The 19,923-nt window shown below is 52.8% G+C and overlaps 3 protein-coding genes across 10 annotated transcripts; 1 reads left to right on the top strand and 2 right to left on the bottom strand.

The window, feature by feature from the left end:
• The first annotated feature begins 285 nt into the window (after positions 1-285).
• On the top strand, positions 286-6,560 carry PSMC3IP (PSMC3 interacting protein). Of its 2 annotated transcripts, XM_033848325.2 has the most exons (8): positions 1,046-1,439; positions 1,528-1,628; positions 1,818-1,907; positions 4,704-4,815; positions 5,305-5,450; positions 5,571-5,624; positions 5,746-5,805; positions 5,892-6,560. In XM_033848325.2, the coding sequence occupies exons 1-8, from the start codon at positions 1,406-1,408 to the stop codon at positions 5,946-5,948; spliced, it is 654 nt and encodes a 217-aa protein (XP_033704216.1). In that variant the 5' UTR covers positions 1,046-1,405; the 3' UTR covers positions 5,949-6,560. The 2 variants fall into 2 exon arrangements, with proteins under 2 accessions (XP_033704217.1, XP_033704216.1); XM_033848326.2 differs by lacking the exon at positions 5,746-5,805 and having other exon boundaries at positions 286-1,439.
• Positions 5,892-13,720, bottom strand: MLX (MAX dimerization protein MLX). Of its 6 annotated transcripts, XR_012328740.1 has the most exons (9): positions 13,272-13,720; positions 12,422-12,458; positions 11,854-11,943; positions 11,469-11,575; positions 11,123-11,222; positions 10,836-10,935; positions 10,265-10,466; positions 9,969-10,109; positions 5,892-7,302 (listed from the first exon to the last, which is right to left on the bottom strand). XR_012328740.1 is itself a non-coding variant. In XM_073798157.1 (8 exons), exons 1-8 carry the CDS (start codon positions 13,623-13,625, stop codon positions 7,246-7,248), a joined length of 1,047 nt encoding a protein of 348 aa, XP_073654258.1. In that variant the 5' UTR covers positions 13,626-13,720; the 3' UTR covers positions 5,892-7,245. The 6 variants fall into 6 exon arrangements, 5 of the variants coding, with proteins under 5 accessions (XP_073654258.1, XP_033704212.1, XP_033704214.1 ...); XM_073798157.1 differs by lacking the exon at positions 9,969-10,109; XM_033848321.2 differs by lacking the exons at positions 9,969-10,109; positions 13,272-13,720 and adding an exon at positions 12,826-13,180.
• Positions 13,721-13,861: 141 nt separating this feature from the next.
• COASY (Coenzyme A synthase) lies at positions 13,862-17,990 on the bottom strand. Of its 2 annotated transcripts, XM_033847172.2 has the most exons (10): positions 17,868-17,990; positions 16,770-17,477; positions 15,975-16,189; positions 15,598-15,729; positions 15,266-15,455; positions 15,118-15,182; positions 14,842-14,926; positions 14,591-14,688; positions 14,356-14,502; positions 13,862-14,254 (listed from the first exon to the last, which is right to left on the bottom strand). In XM_033847172.2, the coding sequence occupies exons 2-10, from the start codon at positions 17,464-17,466 to the stop codon at positions 14,195-14,197; spliced, it is 1,689 nt and encodes a 562-aa protein (XP_033703063.1). In that variant the 5' UTR covers positions 17,467-17,477; positions 17,868-17,990; the 3' UTR covers positions 13,862-14,194. The 2 variants fall into 2 exon arrangements, with proteins under 2 accessions (XP_033703063.1, XP_033703064.1); XM_033847173.2 differs by lacking the exons at positions 13,862-14,254; positions 14,591-14,688 and having other exon boundaries at positions 14,418-14,552.
• Between the last annotated feature and the right edge of the window lie 1,933 nt (positions 17,991-19,923).

Genomic DNA, 19,923 nt, shown 5'->3' with positions numbered 1-19,923 from the left:
TGTGGGAAAGGAGTGGGACTTTGTGTGTTTGCATGAGTGTGTTTAGCTTCGGGCCTTGGAAATTGGCAAGAGGGAGGGAAGGAAGGAGAGCAAAATCTTTGGAAGGTGTTTCTTGTACCTGCGGATCCTGCTCTGAATCTCCTTAGTCCTCCACTGTGAATTGGGATGGGGATGAGGGAGGGAGGGGTGCTGGGGAATAAATCTTGTATGAGAACAATCTTTTAAGAGACTGATGTTGAATGGTGCCTTATCCTTTGATAAGTCTTGTTAATCTGAGATGATATTAATTTGAGGAGGTGATAGCCTCAAAAGAGGAAGCCCATGTGTGAGGGACCCACCTGCCCATCCCTGTTTTTCCTTCTGTGATGGCCGGAACAATCACCATGGTGGGAGGCTACTTCCCCTCTCCAGGAGAGCCCGGATGTGAGCATAACCGGCACTCTCGGCTGGCATCTAGCCTGCAGTTCCGTCATTTCTAATTCTTAATATTGTCCCCTAAACGTGTGAAGACAAGCACAGGTTTCAATGGCTAATGAGATTTTAGGTAATAGAAGCTTTAAACATTAGCACCATGGCCCCCTGGATTGTTTGAACCTGCAACTCAACAGCTGCTCTTTGGCCTTCAGCTGACCTCAGAAACTAGAAATACTTATTTCAGGCTTTGTCCCATTGGCCGATGTGGGCAGGAGTGGAAAGCACCTGCCAGGTGTTGCCATAAGATTGTCTCGGCCAAGAGGAAACTTCTACAAGCATTGTGGCTTAAGAGCAGCGCCTCCCAACCCTACCTTCAACCACAGCATGTGCTGAGCGCCCCCTGTGTGCGAAGCTCGGTAACGGGCAAATTAAGGCAGCGTTATTCTTTTCAGGGCGCTTACCCCTTCTATTGTCTTCATAACTCCCCTCCTGCAAACACCTCTTGTTGCCGTTTTACAAAAAATGAGAAAAACCGACTGAAAGGTTTGGGCCGTAGGAGGGGACACGTCCGTAGGTAACTAGCCCTGTGACCTTGAGCAAGTCGCTTGCCCAGCGGGAGGTGATGCTGAGGTTTCTTTCCGTTCGAATACTCAGCCCAATTCAAGGTCACGAGTGCTCAGCGGCCGCTAGAACTGGGTCCCGAAACATCAGCGCGTGATTCCCTACAGCCCTGGTTCCGAGAGGAGTAAGTGAGAGGTTCGAAGCGCGCGCCCCGCCTACCCGGCAGAGACCGGGACCCGGCCGGCGAGACGTAGGCGCCCGAGTTCCCGGCCGAGCTGAAACACGGTGTCCGGGAAGGGCTGCTCCGCCCCTCGCGAAGGCTTCCCTCCGCCAATCAGCACTTGAGGCCAGCCCGGCTCATCGCCGGAAGGAGCTGTTGCCCCGAGCAACTGCAACTTCCGGCTTTCGGAGTTTTGTGGCGGTAAAGGACATGAGTAAAGGCCGGGCGGAAGCCGTGGCGGGAGGTAAGGGCCGTGGGCGCCGGGAGACCTGGGAGAAGGGCGGGCAGGGGTCGGTTGAGGGAACCCCTACCCGCCTCGTCTCTCTCCGCAGCCTCCGGGATCCTGCTGAGGTACCTACAGGAGCAGAACCGGCCCTACAGCGCCCAGGACGTGTTCGGGAACCTGCAGCGGGAACACGGACTGGGCAAGGCGGTGAGGACCCTCTCCTGGGATTCCTCCCCTGGGACCCCTTGAATCAGCCTGGATTCCTCCCCTCCCGAGGCTGCCATTCTAGCCTTGGGCTTCCTAAGGCTCTTCGGGCGCTTCCCGCCTCATTGGTGACATTCCCCAGCCCGGCCCGAAGTCACTCCCCCGACTTCTCCAACCCCTCCCCTCTGCCAGGCGGTGGTGAAGGCGCTGGACCAGCTGGCCCAACAAGGCAAGATCAAAGAGAAGATGTACGGCAAGCAGAAAATATACTTTGCTGACCAGGTGAGGGAAACGTGCAGATTAGCACGTGTGTGAGAGTCCGGCATTAGGTGAATCAGTCCCTGGTATGAACTCTCTTTGGGAGAATTGAAGCATCCTGTGAAATTCACCGGTCTTAGGCCCATAAAAGGGTCCCAGCCAGCCTTTAAGTCAAAGTATGGACCCCCTTTGCTGTCATCCAAACTTCACGAGATTTCCAGACTTGAAATATGATAGAGGACGGAAGATCCTGAGTTGTTGCTATCGAGATCCATTTATCCTTGGAAGTTCTTATTCCCAATCATCTAGATGAGAACCACCGTCTTCCAAATTATTTTCCTTCTGTCTCCACCCCCTTCCGTAAACACATGTGACATTAACTTTGTATCTCCAGCCCAGACCCCCCTCACCTGGATGCTTTTCAGGCCGTTCAGAATCAATATTGCCAAAGTAGAATGCCTCATCTCTCCCCTAAACTGGCTCCTCTTGTATTCTTCTCCCTTAATGGAATCACTCTTCACCCAGGCCAGAGACCGGGGAGTCATTCTTTTTTATTATTATTTGTTTATTTTGGCTGCATTGCGTCTTAGTTGCGGTGGGGGGGCTTAATTGCCCCCCGCCCACCCGCACGTGGGATCTTAGTTCCCTGACCAGGGATCGAACCCCCGTCCCCTGCATTGGAAGGCGGATTCTTTTTTTTTTTGAAGAAAATAAGTATATTTTATTCTTTTTTTTTAACCTTTATTGGGGTATAATTGCTTTACAATGGTGTGTTAGTTTCTGCCTTATAACAAAGTGAATCAGTTATACATATGTTCCCATATCTCTTCCCTCTTGCGTCTCCCTCCCTCCTACCCTCCCTATCCCACCCCTCCAGGGGGTCACAAAGCACCGAGCTGATCTCCCTGTGCTATGCGGCTGCTTCCCACTAGCTATCTACCTTACGTTTGGTAGTGTATATATGTCCATGGGAAGGCGGATTCTTAACCACTGGACCACCAGGGATGTTCCTGGAGTCATTCATTCATTCGTTTATTTATTTCTGCATTGGGTCTTCGTTGCTGCGTGCAGGCTTTCTCTAGTTGCGGCGAGTGGGGGCTACTCTTCGTTTCGGTGTGTGGGCTTCTCATTGCGGTGGCTTCTCTTGTTGCGGAGCACAGGCTCTAGGTGCGTGGACTTAAGTAGTTGCAGCACGTAGGCTCAGTAGTTGTGGCACGTGGGATCTTCCTGGACCAGGGATCAAACCTGTGTCCCCTGCATTGTTAGGCAGATTCTTAACCACTGCGCCACCAGGGAAGTCCCGGGGAATCATTCTTAACTTCCCTTATTTCACATGCCTAGTCAGCCATCAAGTCCAGTTGTTTTCCTCTTCTTGAATCCATCCTCTCCTTTTCCAGCTGCCACCACTGCTCTAGTTTAGGTGCTCCTCATCTACTGCAATATCCTTCTAACTCCTGGCCTCCTTAAACATATCTTAAACATTGCAGCCAGAATAATCTATGTACGTACAAATCTAGTCATGCCGTTTCCCTACTGAAAACTCTAGTGCTCCCTAGAACAGATAAAAGGCACTTGGAGACCTGGCCCCAGCCTGCCTCTAGCCTCTCCTGTCCCTGTTATTTCTCCATTCATCAATACTAGACCATTTAGATGTGTTTTACTCCTGTGGCCTTTGCTCATTGTCCTTCCTCTGCTCAGAGTTTTTGAGTCCCTTCTTTCTCTTTGCCCGGCTAACTCTTACTCATCCCTTAGGATTTCACACAGGGCATCACCTCCAGAAACCTTCCCTGAATGCTATGAGCTAACTGCCTTCTTCGGGCACTTACCTCTTTTGAGGCACACTCTATTGTAATTGTCTTTTCACTTGTCTCCCTCACAAAACTGAAGCTGTTCTGGGGCAGACCCCATTTCTCGTCTTCCTTTACTCAGTAACCCCACAGGATTTAACATCCACCATCAAGGCTAATTATCCCAAAATAGATTTCATTATATTACTGCTCTATTGACGATCCCTTAAAGAAGTTGGCAGATTTTTTTTTTTTTTTTCTGTAAAGGGCCAGTTAATATTTTTATGCTTTGCAGGTTAGATGGTCTCTTGTCCCAGTTACACAACTGTCACTAGTACTCAAGTCTGCCACCGTACAGCAAAACCAGCCATGGACAATATGTAAGCAAGGGGATGTGGCTACGTTTCCATAAGTTTTTTTCAAAAACATGCATTTGGCAGGATTTGGCCTGCAGGCTGTAGTTTGCTGCCTCCTGCCCTAATGGTTTACCTCACCTGAATGTAGAGTCCAAACTGCCTGGGCTGGTATTCCCATCCTTTCCATTCTGCTTCCCATCACCACTGACAAGACCCCACTGAGCCCCAGCACAGGCCTTTTCTAGCTGCTGGTCTCACGCGAGAGGTTCCTCAGACTTCACTGGTATCCTTTATCTAAATACCTCCCACCATGCCTCTTCACCTGTCCAGATTCTTCCTATTGTGGAAACCCATAATTAGGTATCATCACCTTGAGAAGAATGTTCCTTTACTCCTTCAGCCCAGTGAGTGGTTTTGCCGGTAACCTGAAAGATATTTTTGTCCTGTTGTTCAGTATCCTGCACCTCAAAACCCCTTGAGGACGAGTATCAGGTTTCAACTTGTTCTTTTACAGCTTTTTGAGTGGACTGGTACTGAACTGACTGCTCGAAAGTACCCTCTCACTATCTTCCCAGGCCCAGGTTCGCGAGTGTGTATGAACGTGGCCTTCCCAAACGTGGGTTCCCTTCTTGCTTCTCCCATCAGCCTGCTTCTGTTTTTCCTTTTGTCTCTGGCAGGAACAATTTGACACGGCCAGTGATGCTGACCTCCAAGTCCTGGATGCCAAAATCGTGGCCCTCACTGCTAAGGTGCAGAGCTTGCAGCAGGGCTGCCGCCACATGGAGGCTGGTAGGACTGGGCAACCCCCAGAAGGAACCCCTAGTGTCAGGGTCAGTCCGAGGTCAGGAATTACCAAGTGAAGGGTTTGTTGACTGCAGTGTTGTCTTCTTGCAGCAAAGATCCCTTTGCTGGGCTGTCATAAGCATTACCTTAAAATCAATGTCTAACAACTAATGGCTTTTGAAGACAAGTGGGCAAGTCAGGCATTTGCCTTCCCTGCTGTGAGTACCAGTATACGGTTCCCACACTTCCCTTTACTCTGCTACTTTAACTGACTACAGCTAACAGTCTACTCAGACTCATTCCCCTCAACTATTTGTAGATGGGGAAGGAAAGAAAACTAGAATAAACCGACAATTCTGTAAGCCTTAATCTCTCGTGAGGATTTCCAGAATATGGGACCCATTCTGGACCCTGTGTATAGAGCCCAGAGCAAGGTGGAGGCCTGGTCTCCTTCCTCAGGGTAGCCAGTGACCTCTCCGGGGGATGTGGTTTTAGAGCTGAAGGAGTTAGCTAGTGCCCTGACCACAGCGGAGATGCAGAAAGAGATCCAGGAGTTAAAGAAGGAATGTGCTGGCTACACAGAGAGACTGAAGAACATCAAAGCGGCCACCAACCACGTGACTCCAGAAGAGAAAGAGCAGGTGGGTGGGGAGGGGGTGGGGAGCAGGGAGGGCTGCCTGTGCAGGTTCAAAGTGAGGAGGGTCGACCCCAGCGGCTGCTGTGGGGCTGAGGGGGTCAGAGGAACCTGTTTCCCTGTCTAGGTGTACAGAGAGAGGCAGAGGTACTGCAAGGAGTGGAGGAAGCGCAAGAGGATGGTAAGTGCGGGGGAACTCTAGGCAGGCCCTGGACAGCGGCAGCCACCGGGGGGGTATCATGGACCCCTCAGGCAAGCCGAGTACTGCCCATCTGAAAGGGGGCGGTTTTGTTTCTTGTCAGGCAACAGAGCTGTCTGATGCAATCCTTGAAGGATACCCCAAGAGCAAGAAGCAGTTTTTTGTAAGTGGTGTTATCCCTTCCTTGCTCCCCTGGGGCCTGCGTCCAGGGAGGTCTCATTCACTTGTCTTGCTGCCCCTCCACCGCAGGAGGAAGTTGGGATAGAGACAGATGAAGATTACAACCTCAAGCTCCCAGATCCCTGAGGCCCTCCGGCAGGCCTGGGAACACAGATGTCCTGGACTGGCTGCCTTGTTTAGGTCAGCTTTTTTGTTGTTCCTGCTGCTGTCCGCTTTTGGGCACACACCAAAGTACTGGGTGGAGCACTGGTGGCCCAGAGAGGATGGTTTCACTCATTTCGTCATCCACGTTTTGACTGCCTGAACTTAACAGTTAGTTAGATGGGGAACAATGCAAAAGGAAAGCATTTGGCAATATTTATTGTAATATAATTTGATATAAAAATATTTAATTTCCTCTGGATAATCAAACCTCCCAGATATCAAACCTGAGGAAGGCAAAAGAGAGCTTGGGGGACAAGGGCAGGGAGAGGCTACTATGCACAGCATTCAAGGAGCCCAGGGCCTCACCCAGGACTCTCCTGGGCTCTACACTCCAGGAGACCTTTAGAAAATCTTCTCTACCCACCTTCACCCCACCCTAAGTCCTGGGAGAAATTCAGGCAGCACTGAGGTGGTGGAGACCCAGATACACTTGACAGAAAGCCTGGGAGTGGTCTTGAGACCAGTTTTCCAAAATTGTAACTTCAGCAAAATTGCATTGTTGGTGTTTAGAAAAATTAAAAAATTTAATATGTAGTGTTGTCTCACATTTGACTTTGCTGTGCAGTGCTACTGCCTGTGGGGACACAGAGGACAGGAGTGGGTGAGGAGGTTGCTTCCCTCCACCACCCAGAGTAGGGGGCAAGGGCAGGAACCTGGCAGCCCTGCCCTGAGCTGGCCAGAGAAAGCTCTGGCCTCACCTTGGGCTGACCAGGCAGCCCTAGCCTAGGCATGAGGCCACCTTTCACCCTTCATGGCTGTGAGAGCGTTTTCCCTTCCTCCTTCCTTCCCATCCAACTACTGCCAAAGTGGCCAGACTCAGGCTAAAGGTTGCCAGAGAGACCAGAACAGGCAAACGGTAGTTACCAAACGGGAGCAGAAACCTGAGGCCTAGACAAAGGGAGAGGCCAGGAGCTTTCTAGGGTTCCCAGAGCAGACCCCATCCCGAGGACTTCCATGGGGAGGGGGAAAGACTAGGTAGGTTTGAGATCTATGGTCAGTATAATAAATTAATCAAAGCTTTCATAATAACCTTCCCCCCTCCCCAGCCCCACTGAAGATGGGGCTGAGGGGGAGGGGGGAGCTGGGGAGCTAAACACTGAGGAGAAAGCAGCTGACTGGTGTGCAGTGTCACAGTCCAATCTCATAAGCCCAGTGGCTCCACGGCCAAGTAGGAGACTCAAGGCCTCTTGTTGGCTGTTCTGCAGGTTCCAAGAGCTGGTCAGTAAAGCTGGTTCTTCAATTGATGTAGAACACCAATCACAATCTCCCGTAGGGTCTGGTAGGGGCAGCAGAGAAAGAGAGAGATCATGCTCACGGAGGGCACAGAGCTGCTCAGTGATGCCTGCCTGAACCAGGTGTGCTCTTTAGAGTACAGTTAAAACAAAAAACCTGGGAAGCACTGATGTCTACAGTTTGCAAATGCCCCCAAAACAGGAAGGAGTCAGGGATGGAGAGATGCATTACTATGTGATAAAGCAAATACAAAAAACGTTAATGGTAAACTTTGGGGGGGGGGGGATATATGAGTGTTCATTATAAAATTCTCTCAATGCTGCAGTATGTTTACAGTGTTTCACAATAAAAATGTTGGGACATGCTTTCAGCTGAAAACATTTCCTCTAAGATCAGAAACAAGACAAGGATGCCCACTTTCACCACTTTTATTCAACATAGTTTTGGAAGCCCTAGCCATGGCAATCAGAGAAGAAGTAAAAGGAATCCAAATTGGAAAGGAAGAAGTAAAATATCACTGTTAGCAGATGACACAATACTAAACATGGAAAATCCTAAAGATGCCAGCAGAAAACTACTAGAGCTCAGCAATGCATTTGGTAAAGTTGCAGGGTATAAAATTAATGTACAGAAATCTCTTGCATTTAAGTATCAAAGAAAAATTAAGAAAACAGTCCCATTTACCATCACATTAAAAAGCATAAAATAAACCTACCTAAGAAGGTAAAAGACTTGTACTCTGACGGAAAAAAATTGAAGATGACACAAACAGACAGAAAGATATACCATGTTCTTTGACTGGAAGAATCAATATTGTTACAATGACCATACTACCCGAGGCAATCTACAGATTCATTGCAGTCCCTGTCAAAATACCAATGGCATTTTTCACAGAACTAGAACAAATAATTTTAAAATTTGTATGGAAAGACAAAAGAACCCGAATAGGCAAAATAATCTTGAGAAAGAACAGAGCTGGAGGTATCATGCTCCCTGGCGTCAGACTATACTACAAAGCTACAGTAATCAAAACAGTATGGTGAGCTTCCCTGGTGGCACAGTGGTTAAGAATCCACCTTCCAATGCAGAGGACGCGGGTAAGATCTGGTCAGGGAACTAAGATCCCACATGCCACAGGGCAACTAAGCCCAAGCGCCATAACTGCTAAGCCCATGAGCTTGAGCCCATGTGCTGCAATGAAGAAGAACCCGCATGCCGCAATGGACCCAGCGCAGCCAGAAAAACAAAAAACCACAATGAGATATCACCTCACGTCTGTGAGAATGGTGATCATCAAACACAAATAACAAATGTGGAGGAAAGGGGACCCTTGCCCCCTGTTGGTGGGAATGTAAACTGGTGCAGCCACTGTGGAAAACAGTATGGAGGTTTCTCAAAAAACTAAAAACAGAGCTACCATATGATCCAGCAATTCCACTCCCAGGTATATATCCAAAAAAAAATAGAAACACTAATTCGAAGATATGCAACCCAATGTTCCAGCAGCATTATTTACAACTGCCAAGATACGGAAGCAACCTAAGCATCCATCAACAGGTGAACGGATAAAGAAAATGTGCATATATATACAATGTAATACTACTCAGTCTTAAAAAAAAGAATGAACGCCATCTGAAGCAACATGGATGGACCTAGAGATTATCACACTAAGCAAAGTAGATCAGAAAGAGAAAAACAAATACCATATGATATCACTTATATGTGGAATCTAAGTATGACACAAATCAACATCTCTACGAAACAGAAACAGACTCACACAGAGAACAGCCTTGAGGCTGCAGGGGGTGGGGGAGGTAGGGAAGGGAAGGAGTGGGAGTTTGGGATTAGCAGAGGCAAACTTCTGTATATAGGATGGATGCATAAACAGCAAGGTCCCACTGTAGAGCACAGGGAACTATATTCAATATCTCGTGAGAAACCATAATGGAAAAGAATATGAAAAAGATTATATGTATGTATAACTGAGTCACTTTCCTGTACAGCAGAAATTAACACAACATTGTAAATCAACTGTACTTTAATAAAATTTTTAAAAGTACCAAAAAAACCCTGCAAAAAACCAAGATGAATGGATAAAGAAGATGTGGTACACACACACACGCACACACAATGGAATACTCCTCAGCCAAAGAGAAAAATGAAATGTTGCCATCTGCAGCAGCATGGATGGACTTGGAGGGCGTTATGCTAAGTGAAGTAAGTCAGAGACAGATTCCACATATACGTGTATAACATTACTTATATGTGGAATCTAAATAAATACAAACTAGTCAATATAACAAAAAAGCAGCAGATTCACAGATACAGAGAACACACTAGTGGTTACCAGTGGGGGGTGGGGGAGTGGGAGGTACAAACTACTGGGTGTAAGGCTGCAAGGAGGTATTGTACAACATGGGGAATGTAGCCAATGTTTTTTGTAATAAGTGTAAATGGAGTGTAACTTTTAAAAATTACATTGAAAAAAATGTTGGGAAACAAAAACGTGAGAATCTCAGATACAAGTCAAGCATCAGAAAAAGCAACCAGGCCTCAAAAATGGAAGACTCAGTGCAACCATTAACACACTCTCCATTACAAATAATAATTAGAAACCCCATGGAAAGCTACTTTAGTGGGTCTGGGGGTGGGGGCCAGGAATCTTTCCAAAAACCCCAAGTAAGTCTGCTGCAAGTGATCGGGGCTTACTTGCGGGGCGGCCGAGGAGGAATGCCTGAGGCTGCCATTACTTGCCACTATGTGGGTGAAACAAAGGCCAAGAGCTAGGCCTTGCATTAGTGAGTGCTCCAATCCTTCTTGCCAAATGAAACCTTAACAGGAAAAACTGGGCTAGAAAGCAAAGGGGGAAACAAGAATACTGAAAGTTGTAGAAATATCCTCAAGAAACCTAAAACCTGCTACCCGGTCTCTCTGAACAAACAACAGCTTAGGCCACTGTGCCTGAGGGAAGACCCCCAACCCCGTGGTCCACTGCTGCCCCATACCTGAGGCTTACAGTGCTCCTCAATCCAGCTGAAGACACAGGCCGACAGCTCCTGGAAGCTTGCCACGGAGATAGAGGCATTGAAGGACTGGAAGAGGGAGTCCATGATGCCTTGAAACACGTTGAACTTCACCTGGTCAGAGACCTGGTCCTCCCCCTCGTGGGGGTTGTCCTGGTGTGCCTTCACAATCTGCTCGTAGTTCCTGAGAGCGAACAGGCCAGGGCTAAGGGGCTGCAGCAGCTCCACCGGCCCCAGAAGAAGAATAGCGCTACCCTACGTACTCCCCTGGGAAGGAGATTCCCAGAGAGCCTTGGGGAGGTATTCAACATCAGCTAGATACTGCTTCCAGGTCAGCAGTGGTGACCCACCCTCTCCAGCCTTCCCTTCATTAATCCCACAGGCGTTTCCAGAGTATCTGCTACAGCTGGGATAGAGTCCTGCCTACCACATGAGAGAGTGAGAATATTATCTGATGTGGCCTTTGAACAAAGGGAAGGGCGTGAACTGAAGGGGCCTCAGAGTCCCCTCAGAACCAGAAGCCCTGGTTCCCCCAGCCCAGCACCCCCCTTACACTTTCATGATCTTTAGGGCCATGACGTCCTTGCGTAGCGTGGATACCTCCTCCTCCTGCTTTTTCTTCTCCTTGTGCAAAAACTGGATGTAGTCAATGGCTGGAGTGGGGGAGGGAAGAGGGGGTGGGCACAACCAGAAGGACCAAGCTGATTGTGTCTCCCCTTCCCCCAGACCCCACCTCTCCTGTTACAACCACCCCACCAGGGCCAGGCCAAAAGCGGCTCTGAGGCGCTAGCCTTCACAGCCCCCTTGGCTCCAAGCCCTCCAGTGCTCTCCTGGCCATACTCTTCTGCAGAACGATGGCCTTGCTGAGCTTTTGGGAGCCAATGGAGAAGTCCTGCTGCTGACAGGTGGGAACGATGGTCTGCAGGTCATCATAGCCTCTCTGTGGAGACAGCAAGGGACATGGGTTCCGGGGTTAAGGCAAATGAGCACAAAGTTTTTCTTCCATGATACCAAGTTCCATGCTCACTCACTCAAAGGGAGAGGGAAGGAGGGAGAAGTTCATGTCCAGGGCCTAGACTAGCTGCCCCCAAGCCTGCTTGGGACTGCCTGACGGGGTCGAGGCAGAATGGATCTGAAGTGTGCAGCGCCCTCCTGCGCTGGCTGAGGTCCAGGCATCCCCAGTCACCTTGATGGCATCCCTCCTCTTCTGCTCAGCCTGAGTGTGTGCTCGCCGCCGCCGGTCCTTGTAAGACTCCTTGTAGGATTCCTGGTGGTAATCGCTGTCCTCGTCATCTACGCTCAGAGTTGGGGGCAGGAAGAGGTCATTCTGGGGCCCAGTGGGGCCCATCTAGCCCACTTTTCCCCAGCTGGGAAGAAGAACCTGGTACCCAGAGATGGCAGATAGATACAAGAACCTAATATCCCAGATGAGGTGAGAGATGGCAATACCCTGCTTCTAGCACTAGGGTTCCAGCGCCTCCACGTGGATGGCTGGAGCTGCCCTGTCTAGGAAAGATACTAAAATGAAGGCATATCTGGTTCCCCCGAGTGGGGGGGACGTTGCTGCCTACCTGTGTTGGGGACAGAAGAGGCACTGGTGGAACCGATGCTATTAGCTCTGGACACTACACTCCCCTTGCGGGTGCTTTCTACAAAAAGCCCTGGAAAAGAGAGGCCCCAATCACTAAGGGGTAGGATAGAGGGAGGGGCCCTGCTAGGGGCATAATGGCTTCCTGGGCCTTAAATACTGACCTCTCCCCTTCAACCCAAAAGCCAGCCATACTGGGCCACCCACTTCCTGTCGTGCCATTTCGCAGTGCTCCTGTCTCTAGTGTCTACTCTGCTCCACAGGCCTGTAGTGATACCTCCTGGCTCACAAAGTGGCATCGGGGCGTGATGATGGTGCGTGACCAACTGTCACTACTTCCATCACGTCCCTGCTCCAGGACATAGGGAACTAGGTGTCACCCTTGGATGCTTCCTGCCCCTGTCCTCCAGCTCCTCCTCCCTCGCTGCTCAGGCCCGCTCAGCTCAAGGGCAGTGGACTGTGCTCAGGTGTGGCTAGCAAGGCCACTTAAATCTATAGGGCTGAAATGGGAGTGTTCCTCCACAGCTGCAGACGGTGGGGGACGCACTCACCGGGGTCCAGGCTGTTGTCGCTGTACGCATACTCGACCTGCGGCACCAAGCAAGGGAGAAGCCCGTTCAGACCTCCGCCCCTGCGCGCGTGTACAAACACACACACACACACACACACACCCCTGGGGTGCGCGGGCAGCCGCAGGATTCCCCCAGAGCCAAGAGTGACACACACACACACCCCTGGGGTGCGCGGGCAGCCGCAGGATTCCCCCAGAGCCAAGAGTGACACACACACACACCCCTGGGGTGCGCGGGCAGCCGCAGGATTCCCCCAGAGCCAAGAGTGGCTAGGCCGCGGGAGCGCCACCCCTCGGCAGGACCCCGTCCGCCCACTCCACACCCCCAGCCCTCCAACCCCGTCCCCTCACACCCGCGCGCACACGCCTCAGTTGTCTTCCCACCTTGGCACACGCGGGGTGAGAGCTGTCTTCTCTGCAGCCCCGGGGCCCGGAGAGCGGGAGTAGCTCTGGGGACTTCAGGGAGTCCCCTCGTCTTCCGGACCCCCTACGTGCACGAGCCCGACCCGCCCTCCCCTCGCCGGCGTGCGCGCCCACGGGGCTTGCCTTGACCCAGGGGTCCTCCGGAGAGGCGCCCGGCTCCGTCATCTCCGACCCACCGAACCGGAAACCTGCCCGCGGGCTGGCCCCCTGCGGCGAGGAAGCGGCGATGCGCGCCCACGTGACCCAAACCCACCAACCCGCGGCCCAGAGGCGGGGGGCGGGGCGAGGAGGCTGCGCATGCGCGACCCGGAAGACGCCCGCCCCGCTCCCCTCCCCCTCCCCCCCCCCCCCCCCCCCCGCTGCGGCCGGTGGAGTGCTGGAGTCCGGCTTGGTGTCGGGGCTGATACCGGCGGTCTTGGGGCCGTCCTACTCGCCCGTCCCTGCTCTTCCTCAGGGCAGGCGTCCCAGCCGCCGCGACATGAAGCACATTCGGTGAAACGGGCTCCCCGCAAAAGGCTTGTACGCAGTGTCGCAGAGAGTTGCGCGCACTCGCACTGCCGAGGCCAGCCAGCTTCCGAGGACCGGGACGAGTTTCCCGGACCTGCAGTCTTGGCCACCTCGTCCGACCCCTCCGGGGTGCAACCTCTGTGAGGCCAGAGGCCCCGCGTGCCTTGTTGTAGGATGTTCCTGCAACGCCCAGCCCAAGTCTGGCAGGATAGTTGTGGAATTGACGCTTTCAAAGAGCCTGTTGGCCAAGTCATGCTACTTTGTAAGCTACGCAAACTGAGGTAACTACAAAGTCCAAAACGTATCCAAAAGCACACAGCTAGTCAGTGATAGGGCCAAGACTGGCCTCAGTCTGGCTAGCTTCAAAAGCCATGCTCTTAACCACTGCATTCCTGGCTTACAGCTCGGGCCTGGGCCCTGCACTTGTGGCTAAAGTGTCGCAAAGATACCCAAAGGCACTGGAGCAGGAAGTAAGCGCCATACAGGCAGCACCTAGCAACGTTCACCTTTAATTCTGCAACAAGCTTCAGTGTTTGCCCTGGCTCCAGCCCACCACGGGTGCCACAGGCCTGTGGGCAAAAGCGAGGACGGAACAACGCTAGGGGGCCTGCTCCCCCAAGAGCCACATTCTCAGTGTTGGCCAAACACTGGCAAGCTGGGTAGGCTTCCTGTGTCCAGCAGGCCCAGCCAGGCCCCGCCCAGCTTAGCACAGAGCCCTCTAGGCCCCAGCTACGGTGAGCTTCAAGGCCCCAATTCGCCATCATCACTGGATCTCTTGTCAGCTCCAGGGGTCAGTTTGGCCCCACAGAGAACTCATTGTCAGTCATGGGCCTGATGGTGCCTTGGAGATGCGCTTCTGCAGGAGGGCCCAGGCTTTCTCCACCTTTGGACAGGCCAGAATGTTGGGAAGAAAAGAGGACAGGGTCATACAAGCATCCACCAGAGACTCCCTCCCCACAACCCAGCCTTTCCCTGGGCACCAACCTGGTGCTGGGTGACGTGTGGCTCCCACAAGGTGCTCAGCACCACGTGGCTCTGGTCCACAAGCTGCTGCCCACTCATCTGGCTCTGCAGCCGGCTTTGGGCCGCAGCCTCACTCAGGCCGTCCCTCTCCACAATGCGTCGTACAGCCTGGGCAGACAAGGCATTCATCAGCCCACCGGTTTAGAGCAGGATGCGGGCTACAGTGGGGATAGAGTGGGGGGTGGGATCCAGATACCTCAGTCTCAGGGATGACAACGGTCCACACCTCATGGACCATGTTCTGCCAGCCTGCTTCGAGCAGCATGGCGGCATCAATGACGCACACCTGCTTTCCTGTGGGGAGACCCCAGTCACTGCCAGCAGCCACCTTCTACCAGTCAGAGAGCCAAGGAAACACAGTCCCAGGGAAAGTGGCTGGTCTGATTTAGGGTGGGAACGCTCCCGAGGGAGCTTCTGCTTAGCTGTTCCCTTGGGCTGCTCACTCACCCTCAGCCATAGCCTGCTCCATTTCCTCTCTGGCCAGCTTTGCGATAACTGGCCACATAATGTCCGTGAGTATCTTCAGCTGCTTCTGAGAAAGGGAATGGAAGGGGTGGGCGGAGTTTACCCTCCCCCGGATGAGATGGAGCCAGCCCGACGGAGGAGGCAGTTGGGAACAGTTGAGTGGAAACTGGCATTCTGGGCCAGACCAGAGAGGTCCACTGGGTCCCAACCTCTGGGTCTAGCAGCAGCTGCAGAGCCCTTGGAGAGGTGTGTGTTTACCTTGTTCCCAAACACCCGGCTGCCTAGGACCTTCCTGTTGATAATGCCATCTTTATGGAGAATATCTGGATGACAGAGACAGAAGATTGGGCAAGGAGGCCAGCCATCTCCTCACTTCAGGCCACCTCCAGCCCTCCCCAGTTATTACCTGTTCCAAAGGCTTTCACAACAGGCTGGTAGGCAGGACCACCCGGGGCATAGGCCCGGTGGCCCAGGTGGTCACTGTCGATAACATATGCCCCCAGGCCCTTCAGCCGCTGAGCTACTGAGCTCTTCCCAGAGCCACTGATGCCCGTCAGCCCAATCACGTAGAAACCTGGGGGGAGCTCTGGCCTCTTCTATGGGTAGATAAGAGGGAACCCCACAGTTACTAGGGTCCCCAGACTCAGGTTTGAGGCTGAACCCTTCAGTCTCTCCTCTCCAGCATTCCCAGCCCACCCATGCAGGGGAAGGGGTGGGAGGCAGGTGGGTTAGGCTTACATGTGGAGGCCGGAGCAGGTTTCCCAGCATTTGTTGGCGGAAGCTGGAGGAGCTGACTTTGTCCTCTTCGTTTTCCTTGTGGTTTAGGTCCTTCAGCAGCTGGATCTGGTACAAGGTGAGCTCCTCCAGGTCCTGAGGCAAAGGAAGAGTGAGGAGAGAGAAGGAGGGGTGAGATGAGGACAAATCTATCGCCTTATCCTCCCCCGCCTACCCAGAGGTAGGGCTTGCCTCGGAGGGCAAGCTGGGAAGTTCCTCCTTGCCTCTTCCCACCACCTTGAGCCCTCTCTTCCCTCCTCTGGGGTCATGTACTTCCAACAGCCCCCAGTGGCCTTCCCCATCCCCATCCACTCCCTCTGCCAGTCTCCCTCAGGGGTTACATTCTCAAGGCGGAAGCGGTTGACGGCCATCCCCCCACGATAGGTCTCCTCGCTGACCACCAGGAACTCCAGAGAGGGGTCAGAGCCAGCGGGCCCATAGGGGTCCAGCAGGGGGATGATATCAAAAGTCAAGGAGGGCTTGATGTCCACCAGGAACTCACTCAGATGTTCCACGCGTTCTGCGTAGGGTTGGAGCAGCTCAGGGAGCAACTTGCCTGGGGAAGGAGCCCAGAAGAACAGTGAGATCTTTTTACTGGGGAGGAAGAGTGTGGGCCAGTTTAGGGGAGAGCGTCCCTAAGCATCCTATCTCCAGAGGGGAGCTGGGCAGTGGTCTGTACGGGGGAGCTATGAGGAGGCAGCAGGCAAGCACAATAGAGCTACAAGGGCTGGCACGTGTGCAGAGAACTAGCAGTGCCAGAAGGCACCAGAGTCAGATGGAGAATTCCAAGAGCCAGAGAATTCCGAGAGGCTCCTCTGACCGCCTGTGGCACTGCTACCTGCAACTTACTCATCCATTTATTCCCTGGGACTCAAACTTTAGGATTCATCACCTGGAGAATTTGTTTAAAAGTGCAGGTTCCTTGGCTACACATTTGGGGGATCCTGATTGAATGGTGACTGGACCACACACCTAGAAAGCTGCATTTATTCATTTAACAAAATTCCCTCCGTGCAAACTGAGTGCCAGGCACTGTGACATTTGGGAGTGGTGGGAAGTAACGGATGGCCCCACCCTTCCTCAATCTTGGCCTGTGGGGAGGGTAAGACTGCCCTAACTCGGTCTCTCTCACTCACTCTTCAACAGGTCTTTGTCTGCTACTCCCACCACAAGCTGCTCCTGAGCCAGGAGACACGCGACGCTGAGCAACACCTTGTGGGCATTGTGCAGGCGGTCAAACGTGCCACCCACAGCACCTCGCTGGTGGCCACGCACTGGCTGCTTGGCAGACCTGCCCACGGGGGAGGCTGGGCTGATGGTGGAGGGTAAGGGGACGTCCAGGGACCCCACGGGCAGAACTCCAGGCCCATAATCGGGGTATAGGAGCACCGAAGACAGTTGCGGACAACAGCTGTAACAACTGGTAGCATAACGCTCGAGCTGTTGCTTGGCTGGGTTGTACTGGCTTCCATCCAGGGTCTGGAAGTCGGTCAGCACCACTTCCGGCGGGTGGGCCAGGTTCTGGACTGAGCCGGTCAGGGGAGGGAGAAAGCTCTTGGTTCGGATATTGGTCAGCAGAATTCTAACGTCCAGGTGCCTGTGGACGTCGGCGCCAGCGTAGAAGTGCGTGATGAAATCGATAACTTCAAACGTGGCCTGCACGGGGCTGGACTGGGGCTGAGCCGGGCCGCCCAGGCACATGCCCGGTTGCAGGTGTACATAGAGCGTGTGATTCACGAGCCGGGCCGCCGAGGTCAGAATGGGGGCCAGGCGAGGGGCCAGGGAGGTCAGCGGCGTTGTCAACACCAGGAGGCCCGACCGGAATACGGCCATGCTGCCCAGGCCTGCGGACAGTCAGGGAGACGAGGCGAAGGTTACTGAGTGGTATGTGTCTGAGGCCGAAGACTGTAGGAGGACTCGGACCCAAGAGAGGGAGACCTGGAGCAGGGATGGCGTTCCCAGTGCGGATCGAGAGGAACCCGGGGGAGGGTACGGGACCTGGCAAACGGCGCCTCGGGGCTGTGCTCTAAATCTCGGTTTTATCATTTCTCAGACGGAGCGGTGAATTCGCTGAATTGCATCGAAATCCCGGGAGGGGAAAACTCGGCAGGAGCCCCTGAGTCATAAGGCTGGGGATCCAGAAATCCTGGGCGCTCTTGCTGAGCGACACCAGGATCTTCAAGGAATCGGAGGAGAGTACGAAAAGGGGACGCTCAGGCTCGGGTCCTACTTACTGAGACCTCCGGGCCTTGGTTCCGCTTGCACCACCGCGAAGGCTTCCCCAGCCGCGACCAGTTAACATTAGTTCCGGTGCTGCGACTCCGAGCTACGGAACCTGAGAAAGGCCAAACATCTCAACTTTGGTTCGGCGAGGGATTCTCGCGAGATTTCTTATGGGGTGGGGCACCTGCATTGATAAGGAGCCGAGCTCGGGGGTTTGGGAGATACGGGGAAAGTTATTTCCAAAACCCAACCTCACGAGACTTGGGTCGAGTAGGTCAAGGCGGACTTGAAAGCCCGTTTCACACGGGTGCCCTTCAGACTCTGAGAGAAGAGGTTGGCTCAGCCATGTCCCTCAGGAGACAGCGGCAAAGGCGGAACTAACACCTGGCTTTCCTGCGTAAATCGCGGGGACGGAGGTGGGGGGGTCGTAGGGTAGCACTTGAATGAGGTTTCGGCGTCCCCAGAGCCCTCCTGGCACCCTCCCAGTCTGAGGATCTTCATGTGGGAGGTCACAGGACAATGTACAAGCCCCCATTTCACAGATGGAAAAATTGACGCCCTGTGTGTTCCAGGGACATCTGGGGAGGTAAGGACAGAGGCCATGTGTCGTGGCTCCCGTGCAGTGCTCTCCACATCACCCAGAACCAGTGATATGACAGTTTTTTACGGAGAGAGGGGAGGAGGAGGAGGAGAGCTCTGCGTGTGAGCTCAGTAGAGCCGCCAGAGAATGGTCCCTATGGACGGGAGAAAAGGGGGCGGCGGGGGTGGGGGGGAGAGGGGTGGGACTTAGTGCCGAGGGTTTACCGTGAAGCTAATGAGTGCTGGAGAGGCTGGAACTGGAAATCTCCGTGGGAGGACAAAGCCAGGTTGCCATCAGGAAACATTTCGGGTAAACTATTCAGGACGATCTAAAAAGGGAGGGAAGCCAATCTCCAGGATTCCACTACAGTAACGTGTTGTAGTTTATTTTCCCAAACTAAATAAATGCTCACTTTCATACTTAATTTTGTGGGTTTTGTATTCCTAAAGAGGTCTCCCAAAGTGTATAAGCCTCTGGCCCCAGAGAACCTGCATTTGGTCCTGGAGTCAAGGATGGAAGAGTTTTAGTGCCACAAAGGCCTTGAGACCAGGATTCTTGCAAACACATCTTAAGTTGGGTTTTAAAGAGAGGACCAGTTGAAGAAGCAAATCGCAAAGACGGTCAGGAAATTCCCTGAAACATCTGGACACACAGTCTCACATGCCTACTTAGACATTGTTGGAGGAGGTTATCTGGATGACGTGACTGCCAGTTGACCAGTTGCCAGCTGGACACAGGCAGTCAGAGGCTGCTCACCCCTCCCGTGTCCTTGGAATGTAGTCTGCCCACGACTCCCACAGTGGGAGCTGTTTCAAGGACGCAGACTTGAGAGGGCAATGTGTTGTTGCGACCAACTGGATGAATTACATGACTGAACCCAGTTAAGGCCTCTGTAGAAACTTGAAGATTCTGGTGTGCAGGTGCAGAGATCTACTCTTCTAGCACTGCCCAGGACAAGCCTCGTATGTAAGTTCCCTTGCTTATTAAACCTGCCACCTACCAATCTGGAGTGGCTGTCTCTTTCTTCAGTCTCTCTTTGCCCTCTGTGTATGGGGCCAGTTTACAAATCAACATTGGCAAGCCTGCCAGGAGACCGAAGAAATGGGCCTTGGGAAAGAGGCACCTGCATGGGAAATCTTGGGAAACGCAGGCTGGTCTAACGTGCCTGTTTGAGGAACTGTGCCGGGTGCACCGTGGCTAAGACGGGAGATGAATGTCTGCAGGGTGGGCAGGTCGCTGACCACTGATGCCTAACTAGAGGCTGAAACTCAAGTTGAAAAGCTGGAAGAAGAGCTGAGGTTAGAGAAGGACGTGCATTGTCCACTGTTCTGCTCACTTCGGGGCTGGCAGGCGGGGTGGGGGAGTGGGATGGTAAGTTGGAGACATTACTGTGCGGTTTACAAAGCTAGGAGCTCGAGAGCTGCCTCAAATTAAGGTCCAAACGCTTGACAAAGCCCGACTGGATGCTAAGAGGCGGAATCCCCAGG

Source organism: Tursiops truncatus, chromosome 20, assembly GCF_011762595.2.
Source record: "Tursiops truncatus isolate mTurTru1 chromosome 20, mTurTru1.mat.Y, whole genome shotgun sequence".
NCBI classification, from domain to species: domain Eukaryota; kingdom Metazoa; phylum Chordata; class Mammalia; order Artiodactyla; family Delphinidae; genus Tursiops; species Tursiops truncatus.
Note: the sequence above shows the minus strand (reverse complement) of the source record. Positions and strands in the feature narration are given on the sequence as shown.

Coding starts and splice junctions, on each gene's coding strand:
- COASY (XM_033847172.2), bottom strand. CDS start 17,466: ATGGCCGTATTCCGGTCGGGCCTCCTGGTGTTGACAACGCCGCTGACC. Junction 16,190..16,769: donor AGACAAAGACCTGTTGAAGA/GTGAGTGAGAGA, acceptor CTCCTTCCCCAG/GCAAGTTGCTCCCTGAGCTG. Junction 15,183..15,265: donor TGTGAAAGCCTTTGGAACAG/GTAATAACTGGG, acceptor TCTGTCATCCAG/ATATTCTCCATAAAGATGGC.
- MLX (XM_073798157.1), bottom strand. CDS start 13,625: ATGACTTGGCCAACAGGCTCTTTGAAAGCGTCAATTCCACAACTATCC. Junction 11,576..11,853: donor CTCTTCTGTCCCCAACACAG/GTAGGCAGCAAC, acceptor CTCTGAGCGTAG/ATGACGAGGACAGCGATTAC. Junction 11,223..11,468: donor AGAGGAGGGATGCCATCAAG/GTGACTGGGGAT, acceptor CTGTCTCCACAG/AGAGGCTATGATGACCTGCA.
- PSMC3IP (XM_033848325.2), top strand. CDS start 1,406: ATGAGTAAAGGCCGGGCGGAAGCCGTGGCGGGAG. Junction 5,451..5,570: donor CTCCAGAAGAGAAAGAGCAG/GTGGGTGGGGAG, acceptor TTCCCTGTCTAG/GTGTACAGAGAGAGGCAGAG. Junction 5,806..5,891: donor AGAGCAAGAAGCAGTTTTTT/GTAAGTGGTGTT, acceptor CCTCCACCGCAG/GAGGAAGTTGGGATAGAGAC.